General features: G+C 39.8%; 1 protein-coding gene across 5 annotated transcripts in view; it reads left to right on the forward strand.

The window, feature by feature from the left end:
- The window catches only part of SLC12A6 (solute carrier family 12 member 6), a 109,472-nt gene that overhangs the window by 12,424 nt on the left and 80,276 nt on the right, over positions 1–16,772 (forward strand). The window contains exon 1 of one of the 5 annotated variants that reach the window (XM_032175189.2): positions 7,404–7,895. The exons of the other annotated variants lie outside the window; for them this stretch is intronic. Within the exon in view, the coding sequence (XP_032031080.1) occupies positions 7,778–7,895 (118 nt within the window). The 5' untranslated portion in view covers positions 7,404–7,777. Of the gene's footprint in view, positions 1–7,403; positions 7,896–16,772 lie in introns of those variants that run through there. 5 annotated transcript variants of the gene reach the window in all.

The following is a 16,772-nucleotide window of genomic DNA, read 5'->3' on the forward strand; positions in this document are numbered from 1 at the left end:
TCCTTGGGCAGGAACAGTGTCTTGCTCTCCATTTCATTCCTATTTCTTGGCACTTAGTGGGCACTCAAATATTATTGAGTAAATGCATGATCCTTTCAGCCTCAGTTAAAGCATGAGATTTTCCTGAGGCTTTAACTTGGAGAACTCTTTGCCTTTCTTACTCTACAATATGTTGAATCCATCAGAAAATAATGTCTTTTATATATTTATAAATATATAAATCACCAACCAAAGAGGTAGCACTGGCAGCTATGAACACAGACATTCAGTTACTCAGGGTTTCATTTCTGATGTATGACGTTTCATTCTTCTATTTTTAGTTTTAGCCCCCAAATTCATTATATATTCACCACTGATAACATTTCATAAAAATCCATTTTCATAGACAGTTTCAAGTCAAGATTTAAAAGACTTAAGCTGTAAGTCCTTACCATCCCATGATAGTTGGTCTTTACCAAAGTTATTGATGCATTCAATTCTTTTAATAATTTTATACATAGTAAGGCAAAATTTAGAATTTGTGATCATTTTTATATTTTTCACTAATATTTCCTGTCTCAGTTGCAGAGGGATAAGAGGGTTTGCTGAATATGATAAATAAGGAAAATGTGGGCCGGGCGCGGTGGCTCACGCTTGTAATCCCAGCACTTTGGGAGGCCGAGGCGGGCGGATCACGAGGTCAGGAGATCGAGAGCAGTGAAACCCCGTCTCTACTAAAAACACAAAAAATTAGCCGGGCGTGGTGGCGGGCGCCTGTAGTCCCAGCTACTTGGAGAGGCTGAGGCAGGAGAATGGCGTGAACCCGGGAGGCGGAGCTTGCAGTGAGCCGAGATTGCACCACTGCACTCCAGCCTGGGTGACAGAGTGAGACTCCGTCTCAAAAACAAAAAAAAAAAAAAAAAAGGAAAATGTGTATACATCTTCTACTTAAGAATGAGACTGTACCTTTCAGGCTCCAGCTATAGTAGTAGCCCTAAATGTAAGTGGTGAACAGCTCATTCTCCTGTAAGATGTTTATAGCATTTTCTAACACGGAACTATTCAGAGTGTAGTACAAGACAGTGCTGGCCCATGAGCTGTTTATTTTCTGTGAGGAGATAAGTTCAGAAATTGAGTTTTTAGAAACCTGCATAGCAGTTTGATAGAACAAATTTATGTCTGTCAAATCTAATATTAACAAGTTGGGGCTTATATTTGATATAGATTTATTTTATTTTTCTAGTAATTCATTTTTACTATTTTTTAACAAAATTATTGGCCCATAATGAATTGGAAATTCAAAGAAAAAAAGTTATTTACCAGAGATAATTTGCAAAGCAGTGTTCTAAAACAGTGGTTCACATCCTTTCATGTTCGCCTAACCTTCTAAATGATACCACACTCGAGAGGGTGCGGAGTGTGGGATATAGAGTGCTATTTCCCTACCGGTAGCCCTCTGATAGAGAATCCTTATATTGAAAATAATTTCCCGCTGACTTTCCCTTAATTGTTTCAGTCTTTTCACTAATCTAACTTAAAAATTTTTTTTTAATAAATGGGTTTAATAAAACAAAACACTGGTTATTATGAGTTCTGAGCTGTGCTAGTGTAACATATTAAGTTGCAGTGTCAAAATACTACCCCAAAATAGACCCATTCCTCTGAAGAATGGGCATGCTAACTATTTTTAGCAGGTACAATATAGTCACAAATAATGTGTTTTACTGAAACTAATTAATAACATAAATACAATATGTATAAGATTTGGCCTAATATATAAAGCACTATGGGAGTAATACCATTATAAATGCCCTTTTTGCCCTGGCCTGACCTTTATATCTTATTACTTAAAAATACCGTAATTTCTTTAAAGTATACAAATATAAATATTTCATACCTGTATGATTCCTGTTTATCATTGAATAATAATTCATTGTATGCCATATACTGCAGGTTGATTATTTTATTGATGGATACCTGGGCTGTTTCCTGCTTGGGTTATGAATAAAGCTGTTATATACATATTTGTTTGAATTTTTTGTGGACTTATGCCTTTATTTCTCTTAGGTAAAAATACTGAGAACAAGAATTGCTGGGTCTTAGGGTAGGCATATGTTTTTGATTTATAAAAAAATTACTGGAACTTTTTCCAAAATGATTGTGCCATTTTACACTCCCCACCAATGTTTGTGCTACATCTTTACCAAAAGTCTCTCTTTTTTTTTTTCTTTTTTGAGACAAGATCTCACTCTGTCACCTAGGCTGGCATGCAGTGGCACAACCTCCCAGGCTCAAGCAATCCTCCTGCCTCAGCTGGGACTACAGGTGTGCAGTAGCAAACCTGGCTAAATTTTTCTGAATTTTGGTAGAGAAAGGGTTTCGCCATGTTGCCCAGGCTAGTCTCAAACTCCTGAGCTCAAGCAGTCCTTCCACTTTGGCCTGGCCCCCAAAAGTGCTGAGATTACAGGCCTGAGCCACCAGGCCTGGGTGCCAACAGTCTTTTAAATCAGCAGTCCCCAACCTTTTTGGCACCAGAGGCTGGTTTCATGGAAGACAATTTTTCCACAGAACTAAGGTTGGGTACAGGCATGGTTTTGGCATGAAACTGTTCCACCTCAGATCATCAGGCATTAGATTCTCATAAGGAGCACATAGTTTAGATCCCTCGGAATTGCTGTTCACAATAGGGTTGGCGCTCCTATGAGAATCTAATGCTGCTGCTGATCCGACAGGAGGCGGCGCTCAGGCGGTAATGCTTGCCTGCCTCTCACCTCCTGCTGTGCGGCCCTGTTCCTAACAGGCCAGGGACCAGTACCAGTCCATGGCCCAGGGGTTGGGGACCCTTGTTTTAAATTGTGATTTTAATTTGCATTTCCCTGATGGCCAGGGATGAGCACTTTTTCAGCGGTTTTTAGTGGTTTGCCTGTCTTCCTTTGTCAGTTGTTTAAATCTTTTGCCCATTTTATTTGTCTTCATATTATTGAGGCGTAGGGAATTTTTATGTCTTCTAGATACAGATCTCCTTTGTCAAGTATATGTTTTGTGAATATTTTTCCCAGTCTGTGACTTGCCTATTTCATTTTCATAATGGTGTCCATTGTATTTTTTCAACATTTTATTAAGAAAATTTTCTTTTATTTATTTTTTTCTTTCCTTTTTTTTTTTTTTTTTTTTTTGAGACAGAGTTTCACTCTGTCACCCAGGCTAGAGTGCAGTGGTGCAATCTCAGCTCACTGCAACTTCCACCCGCCCAGGTTCAAGCGATTCTCCTGCCTCAGCCTCCTGAGTAGCTGGGGTTACAGGCACCCACCATCACGCCCGGCTAATTTTTGTGTTTTTAGTGGAGACGGGGTTTCACCATGTTGGCCTGGCTGGTCTCAAACTCCTGACCTCAAGTGATCTGCCTGCCTTGGCCTCCCAAAGTCCTGGGATTACGGGTGTGAGCCACCACGCCCAGCCTATTATGAAAATTTACAAGCACACAGGAAGTTGAAAGACTTTTATCGTGAACACCCATACACCCACCACCTAGATTCTATCATTAACATTTTATTATACTTGTCTTCTTACATATGTGTCCATCTATCCTATTGTATGCATTTTAAGGTAAATTGCAGAATCAGTTCACTTCCCACAAATACTTCACAATGCGGCCGGGCGCGGTGGCTCATGCCTGTAATCCCAGCACTTTGGGAGGCCGAGGCGGGCGGATCACGAGGTCAGGAGATCGAGACCATCCTGGCTAACACAGTGAAACCCCGTCTCTACTAAAAATACAAAAAATTAGCCGGGCGAGGTGGCGGGCGCCTGTAGTCCCAGCTACTCGGGAGGCTGAGGCAGGAGAATGGCGTGAACCCCTGGGGGGCGGAGCCTGCAGTGAGCCGAGATCGCGCCACTGCACTCCAGCCTGGGTGACAGCGAGACTCTGTCTCAAAAAAAAAAAACAAAAACAAAAAAAACTTCACAGTGCATTATTATGAATTATAAATTAGAATTCATATAATTATGAATTAGAATTAAGTAACTGCAGCTTTTTTTCTTTTGAGCTAAACTTTTCGTACAGTGAAGGCACGAGTTTTTGTTTTTGTTTTTGTTTTTTTCGAGACAGAGTTTCACTCTTGTTGCCCAGGCTGGAGTGCAATGATCCCGGCTCACCGCAACCTCTGCCTCCTAGGTTCAAGTGATTCTCCTGCCTTGGCCTCCCCAGTGGCTGGGATTACCGGGCATGCGTCACCACGCCCAGCGAATTTATATTTTTAGTAGAGACAACGTTTCTCCGTGTTGGTCAGGCTGGTCTCGAACTGACCTCGGGTGATCCGTCCACCTCAGCTTCCCAAAGTGCTGGGATTATAGGTGTGAGCCACCACGCCCAGCAAAGGCACGAGTTTTAAGTGAACATTGGCTGAGTTTTGACAAATGCATGCACCTGTGGAATCCTAAGCCCCATCAGGATGTAGAATATTACCATCACTCTAGGAAGTTCTTTCAGGCCCAGTCCCAGTTAATCTGTATTTCCATTATTCCAGATCCAACCATTGTCCTGCTTTTTCTGCATCATAGGTTAGTTTTGTCTGTTCTAAAACCTTATAAAAGTGGATTCACATATTATGTACTCTTCTGTTTAAAGCGTCTTTAACTTAGCCATAATGTTTTTGAGATTCATCCATGTTGTTGAATATATCAATAGTTTATTCCTTTTTATTGCTGAATAGTAATCCTTTGTATGACTATATCACACTTTATCCATTCTCTTGTGAATGTATACCTGTTTCCAGTTTTTGGATATTATGAATAAACTGTTGTGAACATTTTTGTACAAGTCCTTTTGTGGGAATATATTTTCATTTTTAAAGGTAAATACCTGTGAGTGGAATTGCCAGATTATAGGAGAAAGTGTGAGACCCTTTTCCATAGTGGTTGTACTAATTTATACCCCCAACAACAGTGTATGAAAGTTCTTTTTGTTCCACAGTCTTGCCAAATTTGGTGTTTTTGGTCTTATGAATTTTAGCCATCTTGGTGAGTGTAGTGATACCTCATTGTGATAGTGTATTGTACTTTACATAGCTATTTCTCACATCCCACCTTCTTTAATCACTCTCCATGCACATCACACACCTCAGCTTTACTAGTTTTCTCTCAGCTTTTTCTGTACTGCTTTAACTTTGCCTTCAATTTTCTATGCCCCTGCACTTTTGTATAGTTCACCGTAGGAGAGAACCTGTGCAGCCAAACCAGTGCTATTAAGAACCAATGAAATAAAATTTAGGTGAGTGTACCTGAGTTTTCTTTCTTTGAAACATACTCTATGTTGCCTACCTCAGGGCATTAGAGGTTTTAAAGTTGAGTTTCACCACTTACAATGGTGACTTAGGGCAAGTTTCTTAGTCTAATGTTTCTGTTTTTGTGCTGATTAAATGAGATCGTGATGTAAAGTTTCTAGTGCAATGCAGAGTACAAACTAGGTCTTTATTGCTTCCTTCTCTTTTAGAAGTGGTATATATTTGTAGGGTTTTCTTTTCCTTTATTTTATTTTATTTTATTTATTTTTTTTGAGATGAGTCTTGCTCTGTCACCCAGGCTGGAGTGCAGTGATGTGATCTCGGCTCACTGCAAGCTCCACCTTCCAGGTTCATGCCATTCTCCTGTCTCAGCCTCCTCAGTAGCTGGAACTACAGGTGCCCGCCACCACGCCTGGCTAAGATTTTTGTATTTTTAGTAGAGACGGGGTTTCACCATGTTAGCCAGGATGGTCTCGATCTCCTGACCACTTGATCCGCCCGCCTTGGCCTCCCAAAGTGCTGGGATTGCAGGCATGAGCCACCTCTCCCAGCCTAGCTTTTCCTTTAAAAAAAAAAAAAAAAATGTTTATTCCAAAACAGGCCAGTATTCTTGCTAGCATAAATCAATTATCAGCGTGATTGTGCTTTTATATTTACCTTCTTTTTTTTCTCTTTAATCCTCCTTCCCCCTACACTTCCTGGCCTCTAGTAACAACCATTCTACTTTCTATATTCATGAGATCCACATTTTTAGCTCCTACGTGTGAATGAAAATGTGATATTTGTCTCTCTATGTTTGGCTTATTTCACTTAACATAATGACCTCCAGTTCCATCCGTGTTGCTGCAAATGACGATTTCATTTTTACGGCTGAATAGTATTCCGTTGTATATATATTCCACATTTTCTTTATATACTCATGCATTGATGGGCACTTAAGTTGATTCCATATTTTGGCTGTTGTGAATAGTGCTGCAAGAAGTGGTATATAACTGAATGAATAAGAATTCAAAGCATCATTGCTTCAGTTAAATTTAGCACAACCTTACTTGTCAGACGGGAGGCATTCCCAATAACAGAGGCCTTATACTACATCATCAATATGGACATTACACAGGGCTCAATTTACTGAACTCCTCTACTAAGTACAGAGGTAGAACCTCATACTCTAAAGTCATCAGCTGAGAACTTGATACAGTTGTCTGATAAAATATATCAAGAATTAAGTATGTTATTTTAAGGGTATGCTAAAGGAACTGTACACCACTTAAAAGGATTTTCTGGGACTTTTTTTTTTCTTTGAAACAACCACTCTGTACAATACAAAAGTTCTAAACTCTTTAAACATATATATATATATATATATTTTTTTTTTGCCTTTTTTCCGGACAAGAGTCTCTCTCTGTCGCTCAGGCTGGAGTGCAGTGGTGCAATCTTGGCTCACTGCAGTCTCCGCCTCCTGGATTCTAGGGATTCTCCTGTCTCAGCCTCCTGAGCAGCTGGGACTGCAGGCATGTGCCACCACGCCCAGCTAATTTTTGTATTTTTAGTAGAGATAAGGTTTCCCCATGTTGGCCAGGCTGGTATTGAACTCCTGACCTCAGGTGATCTGCCCACCTTGGCCTCCCAAAGTGTTAGGATTACAGGTGTGAGCCACCGCGCACAGCCGTATCTTTCATATTTTAAGTTGATATAGTGCCGGTCTTTCTTTAAAGAGGACAGTATAAAAATGAACTGTTCCTGGCCGGGTGCGGTGGCTCACGCCTGTTAATCCTAGCACTGCGGGAGGCCAAGGTGGGCAGATCATCTGAGGTCAGGAGTTTGAGACCAGCCTGACCAACATGGTGAGACCCTGTCTCTACTAAAAATACAAAAAAAAAAAAAAAAAAAAAAAGAATTAGCTGGGTGTAGTGGCGCATGTCTGTAGTCCCAGCTACTCGGGAGGCTGAGGCAGGAGAATCGCTTGAACCCGGGAGGCGGAGGCTGCAGTGAGCTGAGATTGCACCACTGCACTCCAGGCTGGGCAACAGGGTGAGACCCTGTCTCAAAAAAAAAAAAAAAAAGTGAACTATTCCTTAATCTTTCTTGTGTGAAATATGAGGGCGGAGGGTGAGATCATGACATGCAGATAAGAATGACAACTTCAGTGAAGGAAATAAAGGAGCAAGCGGTGGACAGTAGTTCACTGTGAATTCTGTCCAGTCTCCAGGTTTCGGCAGCTTTGGGAAAGCAGGCTAAACTGTTCTTGGGGTTCTTCAGGTTAACAACAATAAGCAAGGGTGGAGTGCTTAATCCTTTTAAGTGAATGATAAACACTGTGGAAGGCGTGTCTTCAAGCGCCCCACTCCCTCAGGGCTGTAGGTCATGTGAGCTTAAAGTACTTCCCGAATCCCAGCCACTGTCTCCTGTAGGCAGGGATCACTGTCTGAAAGGACAGCAAGGAAGAGGTAGGCAGGGAAAACTAACTGGCAGGAAGTTTAAATACAGAAAGAGCCAAGTATTATCTAACTATAACAATGCCACATTTTACTGTGACTAAGGTAGAGGACCCAGAGGAGGGGGCAGCGGCTTCGATCTCTCAAGAGCCTAGTTTAGCAGACATAAAAGCCCGGATTCAGGATTCAGATGAACCAGGTGAGTACGCAACTTGGGAGCTTTTGGAACCTATAAAATTTTTCATGAAAGAGGTAACTAGGATATCAAAATTCAAAATGCCTTCTTTAGGACAGAGAAAAGTGTTGTGGTTGAGGTGTTTTTCAGTTACTTGTTTCACTCCCCTGTATATCTGATAACTTCTCTTACTTTTCTCACACACTGGTTTGTTTTTCCCCACAGTGAGTTCTGTGTTCATTACCAACGGGTGAAACTGAATCAGTGGCAACGTTTGAAGAGTTTTCAAGCAAAAAGAAAGGCGCATAAGTCAATTTATGTGGAATTTAGAATTCACTTTTTCCTCACAGTTTAGATTGTATCTGGAAAAGACTTTAAACCCAACGAGTGGATGACATTTAAACTTAGCAGTTTATATAATATTATATAAAGAGGGAGCATGGTTCAGTAGTTTTGTACCGTGGACTTTGACTGTACTTGTGATTTCTCAGGTTATTCAGTATTTTACCTCAATTTACCAGCTTAAACAATAATTCAATAGTGAATGGTCTAAGAATTTTTTAATGGCAGAACAAAAGTACAATAGATGGTCATTGTGGTGACCAGCATAGCATCAGGTTAAAAAAAGTATTTGATGAATGTGATTATCCCTTTTATTTTCTTTAAATGGTAACAGTTCACACTTGCTAGAGGAATTGTGGTTTTGAATTTTTAAACAAGCAATTAAATCTTTGTTAATATTATAGTATTAAATATAGTAATTTGAAGCCCCTTATTTTTCAAGTCTGTAAATTGTGAGCACCTTCTTTAGTTATATGAATTAAGAATAAGGAAATAAGCTTTCAAAATTACTTTTATTTTATTTATGTTTTTGGAGATGGAATCTTGCTCTGTCACCCAGGCTGGAATGCAGTGGGGTGATCTCGGCTTACTGCAACCTCCGCCTCTCGGGTTCAAGCAATTCTTTTGCCTCAGCCTCCCGAGTAGCTGGGATTACAGGTGCCTGCCACCACGCCCGGCTAATTTTTGTATTTTTAGTAGAGACAAGGTTTCACCTTTTTGGCCAGGCTAGTCTCAAACTCCTGACCTCAAGCGATCCCCCGCTTCTGCCTCCCAAAGTGCTGGGATTACAGGTGTGAGCCACTGCGTCTGGCCTCAGAGTTACTTTTAATCCCATGATTCTGTGATTCTCACTTTCCTTTATAGCATGTAACATTGCAATTCCTTGGTGTCAACAGTGGTTGGTTATCTTTTTCTTAAAACCACTCGAGAATTTTTATGAATCTTGTTTGAAGATACAAACTTTAAGGAAAATGTTCCTTTTGTTTTTTCCTTCTAGTGAGAGGATTTATTAGGGGAATATCAGAAAGAAGATTTTATGTAAACTCTTTGTCCCCAAGGTTATTTTCATTTTGCTGAATAGGATGATGAAAAGTGGAAAGCAAGTTTAATCTACTTTGAACTTGAATGTGATTCTCTACAACTCAACTGCAGCTCAATTAGGTTCTGTCTAAGGCCTGTGCATATTTATTTGTTTACTTATTTTTTACTTAATCCCAAATGTGATAGTAAGGCTTATGTGTATTTGAAGCTGCACTTTCCTTGCTTATGTTTGCCACCCTTAGCGTTTAATCCCTTTAGGCTTTTGTCTTTGCTATTGTCTTCGTTAATTTCATAAGCTGCAAACGAAGTCCATCTGTACCTCATTTCATTTGTTTTTTAAATTTGCTTTCTCCACCACCTCTACTGTTTTTTATTATTTCATCTTTACTAGTCCCATTATGTTTGCAGAAATTTGCTTTCTTCACATTATAAGAGAGTGTTAAAATCATTCAATCTGTTAGCAACTACCTGTAAAAAGCCATAAAAATTTGATAGTACCCAACTTTGTAATGAGTGACATTATTAGGCTTAATTTATTTTCTTCCATAGTAATTGCTTTTAACAAGGAAGAAGTGACAGATATAATCGAAATTGAATTTAATAAGCATTTTTACTTTGGCGTTTTCCGTAATAGCCCAGAAAATACCTACTTGAATAAACTATTGCTTAGCAAGTGAACAACTGCTGGTAGTATATTATCTAAATTGCACTTGCCTTTATGTAAGGTTAACAAGGGTAGGAAGGAAGGAAATGTGTGTGAGAACAATCTAAAAGTTGTTTGTTTTTTTAAACCTAGGAGTAAAATGTTTTTGAAGAGACATGATTTTTTGGAGCAGTTGCTTTTCATGCAGTGAGTTTTATCTCCTTGTTCTCCTAAGTTAAAAAAAAAAATCTTAAATTGATCATGGTTTTTTCACAAGCACTTCCAACATTGGCCAGTTATATAACCAGTAGCCTTTTTCATTGTTTTTTCTTCTGAATTTGTATGGAGAGAAAAATATGTAGTGTCGTATAAATTGAACATATTTAGAATGTAAATCATCCTTTAAAATGTGTTTTTTAAATATGAGATTTATTTGAACGGGACAGATGAGGAATTTGAGATAAAATAGTGTGAATATAGATAATCTAATTTTTTGAAAAGGTACAGGTATACTTTGGAAATATTGTGGGCTCAGTTCCAGACCACTGCAATAAAATGAGTCACATGAATTTTTTTTTTTTTTGAGATGGTGTTCGCTCTGTTGCCAGGCTAGAGTGCAGTGGTGTGATCTCTGCTTGCTGCAACCTCTGCCTCCTGGGACTACAGGCACATGCCACCACACCTGGCTAATTTTTTGTATTTTTAGTAGAGATGGGGTTTCACCGTGTTAGCCAGGATGGTCTCCTGACTTCGTGATCCGCCCGCCTCAGTCTCCAAGAGTGCTGGGATTACAGGCGTGAGCCACTGCACCCGGCCTTCACATGAATTTTTGATTTCCCACTGCATATAAAAATGATATTTATTTATACTATACTGTAGTCTGTTAAGTGTGCAATAGCATTATGTCTTTAGAAAACAATGTACATACCTTAATTTAAAAATTATTTTTATTTTTATTTTTTTAAAGACCGGGTTTTGCTATGTTACTCAGGCTGGACTCAAACTCTTGGGCTCAAGCAATCCTCCCCTCCTGCCTCAGCTTCCTAAGTAGCTTGGACTACAGGCATGTACTGCCATTCCTGGCTCTAAAAAATACTTTATTAACAAAAAATGCTAATGATCATCTGAGCCTTCAGTGAGTAATAATCTTTTTGCTGGTGGAGGTGGAGAGTGTTGGCTCAATGGCTGCTGCAGGGTGGGCTGCTGAAGGTTGTGGTAACTGTGGCAATTTCTTAAAATAGAACAACAATGAAGTTTACTGCACGAATTGACTCTTTCTTTTATGAAAGATTTCTCTGTAGCATGCAATGTTGTTTGATAGCATATTACCCATAGAACTTCTTTCAAAATTGGAGTCAATCATCCAAACCTTGCTGCTTAGTTCATGGAATGTTCTAAAATCTTTTGTTGCCATTTCACCAGTGTTCACAGCATCTTCATCAGCAGATTTCATGTCAAGAAACTTTCTTTTTTTTTTTTTTTTTTGAGACGGAGTCTTGCTCTGTGCCCCAGGCTGGAGTGCAGTGGCGCGATCTCAGCTCACTGCAAGCTCTGCCTCCCAGGTTCACGCCATTCTCCTGCCTCAGCCTCCCGAGTAGCTGGGACTACAGGAGCCCGCCAACACACCCGGCTAATTTTTTGTATTTTTAGTAGAGACGGGGTTTCACCATGTTAGCCAGGATGGTCTCGATCTCCTGACCTCGTGATCTGCCCGCCTCGGCCTCCCAAAGTGCTGGGATTACAGGCTTGAGCCACCGCGCCCGGCCTTGTCAAGAAACTTTCTTTGCTCAACCATAAGAAGCAACTCCTTATCCATTAAAGTTTTACCATGAAATTGCAGCAATTCAGTCACATCTTCAGGCTCCACTTCTAATTCTCGTACTCTTGCTATTTCCACCATATCTGCATTATTTCCTCCACTCAAGTCTTGAACCCCTGAAAGTCATACATGAGGGCTAGGATCTACTTCTTCCCAATGTTAGTGTTGATTTTTTTTTTTTTTTAAGGCCAGTCAAGTGAAGGAGTAGGAGTGAGAGAAGGAACAAAGAAATCTGTAACTGGTTATGATCAGTTAGTTGTAAACACCATTGCACTCACCAGCCTAATGTTGATATTTTTACTTTTTCCCATGAATCACAAATGTTCTTAATGCCGTCTAGAATGGTGAATCATTTTCACTGTACTTTGCCCAGATCCATCAGAGGAAGCACTATCTATGGCAGCTACAGCTTCAGAAAATGTAGTTCATAAGTAATAAGACTTGGAAGTTGAAATAATTCCTTGATCCATAAGCTGCAGATGGATCAAAGATGCTGTTGTTGATGTTATCCTGGCAGGCATGAAAACAACATTGATCTCTTTGTACATCTCCATCGGAGCTCTTGAGTGACCAGTGCATTGTTGAAGAGCAGTAATATTTTTGAAAGAAATCTTTTTTTCTTGGGCAGTAGGTCTCAGCAGTGGGCTTAAAATACTCAGTAAACTGGCTGGGCTTAGTGGCTCACACCTGTATTCCCAGCACTTTGGGAGGCCGAGGTGGGTGGATCACCTGAGGTCAGGAGTTTGAGACCAGCTTGGCCAACATAACGAAACCCCGTCTCTACTAAAAATGCAAAAATTAACTGGGCGTGGTGGCACATGCCTGTAAATCCCAGCTACTTGTGAGGCTGAGACAGGAGAATCGCTTGAACCCAGGAGGCGGAGGTTGCAGTGAGCCGAGATCGGGCCACTGCACTCCAGCCTGAGCAACAGAGCAAGACTACGTCTCAAAAAAAAAAAAAAAAAATCAGTAAACCATGCTGTAAACAGATTAGCTGCTCTCCAGGCTTTTTTGTTCCACTGAGCATAGGCAGAGTAGATTTAGCATAAACCTGTTTTTGTTTTTTTTTTTCGTTTTTAAGAGACAGGAGTCTCACTATGTTGCCCAGCCAGCCTTGAACTCTTATGCTCAAGTGATTGTCCCATCTCAGCCTCCTAGTAGCTGAGACTGCAGATGTGCACCATTATACCTGGCTTGTTGTATAGTTCTTAAGGGTCTTAGGATTTTCAGAACAGTAAATGAGCGTTGACTTTAACTTAAAGTCACCAGCTGCATTAGCCACTAACAAGAGAGGCAACCTGTCCTTTGAAGCGAGGCATTGTCTTGTCCTTTCTAGCTATGAAAGTCCTAGATGGCATCTTCTTCCAACATAAGACTGCTTCCTCTCCAGTGAAAGTTTGTTGTTTAGTGAAGCCACCTTCATCATTGATCATAGCTCAATCTTCTGGATAACTTGCTATAGCTTCTGTAAAAGCACTTGCTGCTTTACCTTGCATTTTTATGTTTTGGAGATGGCTTCTTTCCTTAAACCTCATGAACCAACTTCTGTTAGCTTCAAACTTTTATTTTGCACCCTCATCAACTCTCTTGGACTTCATAGAATTGAAGAGAGTTAGGGTCTTGTTCTGGATTAGTTTTTTGCTTATTGGAATGTTGTGGCTGGTTTGATCTTCTATCCAGACCACTAAAACCTTCTCCATATCAGCAATAAGGTTGTTTAGCTTTCTTAACATTTATGTGTTCACTGGAATAGCACTTTTAATTTCCTTCAAGAACTGTTCCTTTGCATTCACAACTTGCTGTTTAGTGCAAGAGACCTAGGTTTTGGCCTGGCAGCTTTTAACATGCCTTTCTCACTGAGCTTAATCATTTCAAGCTTTTGATTGGAAGTGAGAGATGTCCAACATCTTTTCACTTGAAAACTTAGAGGCCATTGTGGGGTTATTAACTGGCCTAATTTCAGTATTGTTGTGTCTCAGTGAATAGGGAGGCCAGAGGAGAGGGAGAGAGAAAAGGAAGCAGCTGGTTGGTGGAGTGGTCAGAACACACACAACATTTATGGATTAAGTCTTCTGTGGGCACAGTACATGGTACCCCAAAACAATTTCAATAGTAACAGCAATTTCAGTAGCACAGATCATCATAAACAAGTATAGTAATAATGAAAAAGTTAGAACTATTGCAAGAATTACCAAAATGTGACAGACATGAAGTGAGCACATGCTATTGGAAAAACAGCACTAAAAAGACTTGCTTGACATAGGGTTGCCACAGACTTTCAATTTGTAAACAAACAAAAAACCCCAAAGTATCTGTGAAGCACCATAAAGCACAGCACAATAAAACAAGGTATGCCTGTATATTAGAACCCTGCTTAATTTCAAAACTCTGGGTTTCGAAGGGAAAAGCAGAAACTCGGACTTTCCTTACATCTTTCTTGACTGTTTTCTTCCTACCCATTCTGTTTTCTCAGCAGCCTGTGCTCAGAAACAGTACTTAACCACACACTGTATTATAATAATCTGTTTACTTGATTCTCTCCCCTGGTACACTGATTATAAGCTCCTTGAGGACCTCAGCAGATCATTTTCATATCTCCAGGTCCTAAGGTAAAAATCTGGCACATAATAAGCAACTCAGTGAATAAGACATACTCCCTGCCTTTTTTATTCACCAAACACATGTTCAGTATAAATATGTCAGGTATTGTACTTACTTTTTTCCTAAGGCTACAGAAGTATAAGATGTACGTGAGGATCCCCACCAAAGGCATCAGAATGAGAGTCAGAGACTTCACTAAATCCCAGTCCTACTAATTATTACTAATTATTAGTGATAATTTGTTATTAATTATTACTTGAGTGACTTTTGCCAAGCTGTTTAACTTCTCGAGGCCTACTTTCCTTCACTGATAAAACAGAATAGCAGCACCTGCTTTACAGGGTGGTTGTGAGGATTACATGGGATTATGTACCATCTATAAAGCACTTAATACATATGTGGCAGCACTCAAAAATAAGAACTACCTTTAGTGGTTTAATAAGAAAAACAGATTTGGATAACAGATGATAGACAGAATAATAATAATAACTGGACGGGACCCTGGACAGGTATTTCAGAGGAAGGGACACAATTCTTTTTTATTTTTTATTTATTTTTTTATTTTACAATATTTTAATGGTTCATCTGGTCAATTATTTTGAATTGGGCCAGCTCAGCTCATCTCTCTAAAGCTTGTTCTTGCATTCAGGTTGGCAAGTAGATGGGCTGGTGACTGGATGTTCCAGCATGGTCTCCCTCACATGTATAGTTTGCAGACTGTCAGCCAGGTTGATGGGGTGACTAGGTCATGTGTCTGCCATCATCTGATAAGCTAACCTGGGCTTCTCAGAGCAGCAGTGGCAGAAGACCCAGAGCTGCAAGGGAGGACAAGCCCTCTGCAAGAGCAATTCAGGCCTCTACTTACATCCCATTAGCTGACATGGCATTGTTGAAAGCAAATCACAAGGCCAGGCCTAGATTCAGTGAGAAGGGACACAATTCTTGCAGGAAGGTTTAGAGGCAATGATAAACAAAAGGAACAATACAAAGGAATGAGAGCAGGGTATAGCACATGGGAAATAAAAGTTTAGGGCAGTTAGCACATTGGGCATGTGGTAAAGAGATAAGACATGAGGGAGAGAGGTAGATTGAGGCCATTTATGGAAGTGTTATTAATTTCATCCTTTCCCCACTCTGTGGGACAGTGGGTGGTTATTGCCTTTTTAGTGATAATCTGAGGCTAGTGAGTAAGTGACTTGCCTCAGGCCACATGGTGAGTAGCAGAGCCAGTGTTCAACTTCTGAGTTCTTTGTGCTCTCCACTATACCATGATGCCAAATCCTAGCTTTTTACTAATAAGAAGAGATTACTTTATATCTTAATGTGCCTGAGCCACAGATTTTGATGTGAGCATTGTCAAAACTGTGATTTTTAAAAATAGGACCAATATAACAAAGTTTTACTGATTATTGCATTTACTTAATCAGATATGAATTTCCATTCATTCATTTATTTAAATATTTATTTCCACTGCTTCACTTGGCTAGCCTAAAAATATATGTATTAAAAAATAAAAATAAACATTATGGTTAGTATTTTGGTGAAATAATTGTTTGAGATTTTCTCCCCTGTTCCTCAAATCTTATATTGCCTACGGATTAGGCAGATTTGAATTGATAAACTTGCCTTCACTGGACACAGATTGCCGTTTAGCTTTTCTCTCCTTTAAAATAAGGTTCTAAGGAAATTTTTAGAAATGGACCTATAGCACAATAGAGAGAGGAACCCGTACTGGTATTGAAGAGCATCACCAAACAGTAACTCACAAGTAATACAAATGGTAGGAGAGCAAACTATGAGACAAATTTCTATTAAATGGGGTTTAAATTTTATTGAGAATCCACAGGATGTTAGACTATTAACTAAATAATTTTTACCCATGAAAGCTTATGTTCTAAAAAAGGTGATTTGGCTGGGCTCGGTGGCTCATACCTGTAATGCCAGCACTGTGGGTGGCCAAGGTGGGCAGATCACTTGAGCCCAGGAGTTCAACACCAGCCTGGACACACACACACACACACACACACACACACACACACACACACATTAGCTAGGCATGGTGGTGTGTGCCTGTAGTCCCAGCTACTCGGAAGGCTGAGGTGGGAGGATTGCTTGAACCCAGGAGGTGGAGGCTGCAGTAATCCATAATCATGCCACTGCACTCTATCCTGGGCAACAAAGTGAGAAAGTGAGACCCTGTCTCAAAAAAAAAAAAAAAAAAAAAAAATTATCTCTTTTTATTCACTAACATTAAAATAGATTGAAATAGACAACTAAAGAGCTTCTCTGTGTCAATAAAAATCTTTTCTATAGTGACTATTGAAAAACCTTTTATTTTCTAGTCCTTTTAACAATTCACAGGAGGCTTTTACCAGCCTAACGAAAATTTAGATCTGCACACTTTAAAATCTCAGGGTCAAAACTTTATCCTTTTTTTAAGTTGGCTCTGTAAGGC

This window comes from Hylobates moloch, unplaced genomic scaffold, assembly GCF_009828535.3.
Source record: "Hylobates moloch isolate HMO894 unplaced genomic scaffold, HMol_V3 SCAFFOLD_14, whole genome shotgun sequence".
In the NCBI taxonomy this organism is placed as follows: domain Eukaryota; kingdom Metazoa; phylum Chordata; class Mammalia; order Primates; family Hylobatidae; genus Hylobates; species Hylobates moloch.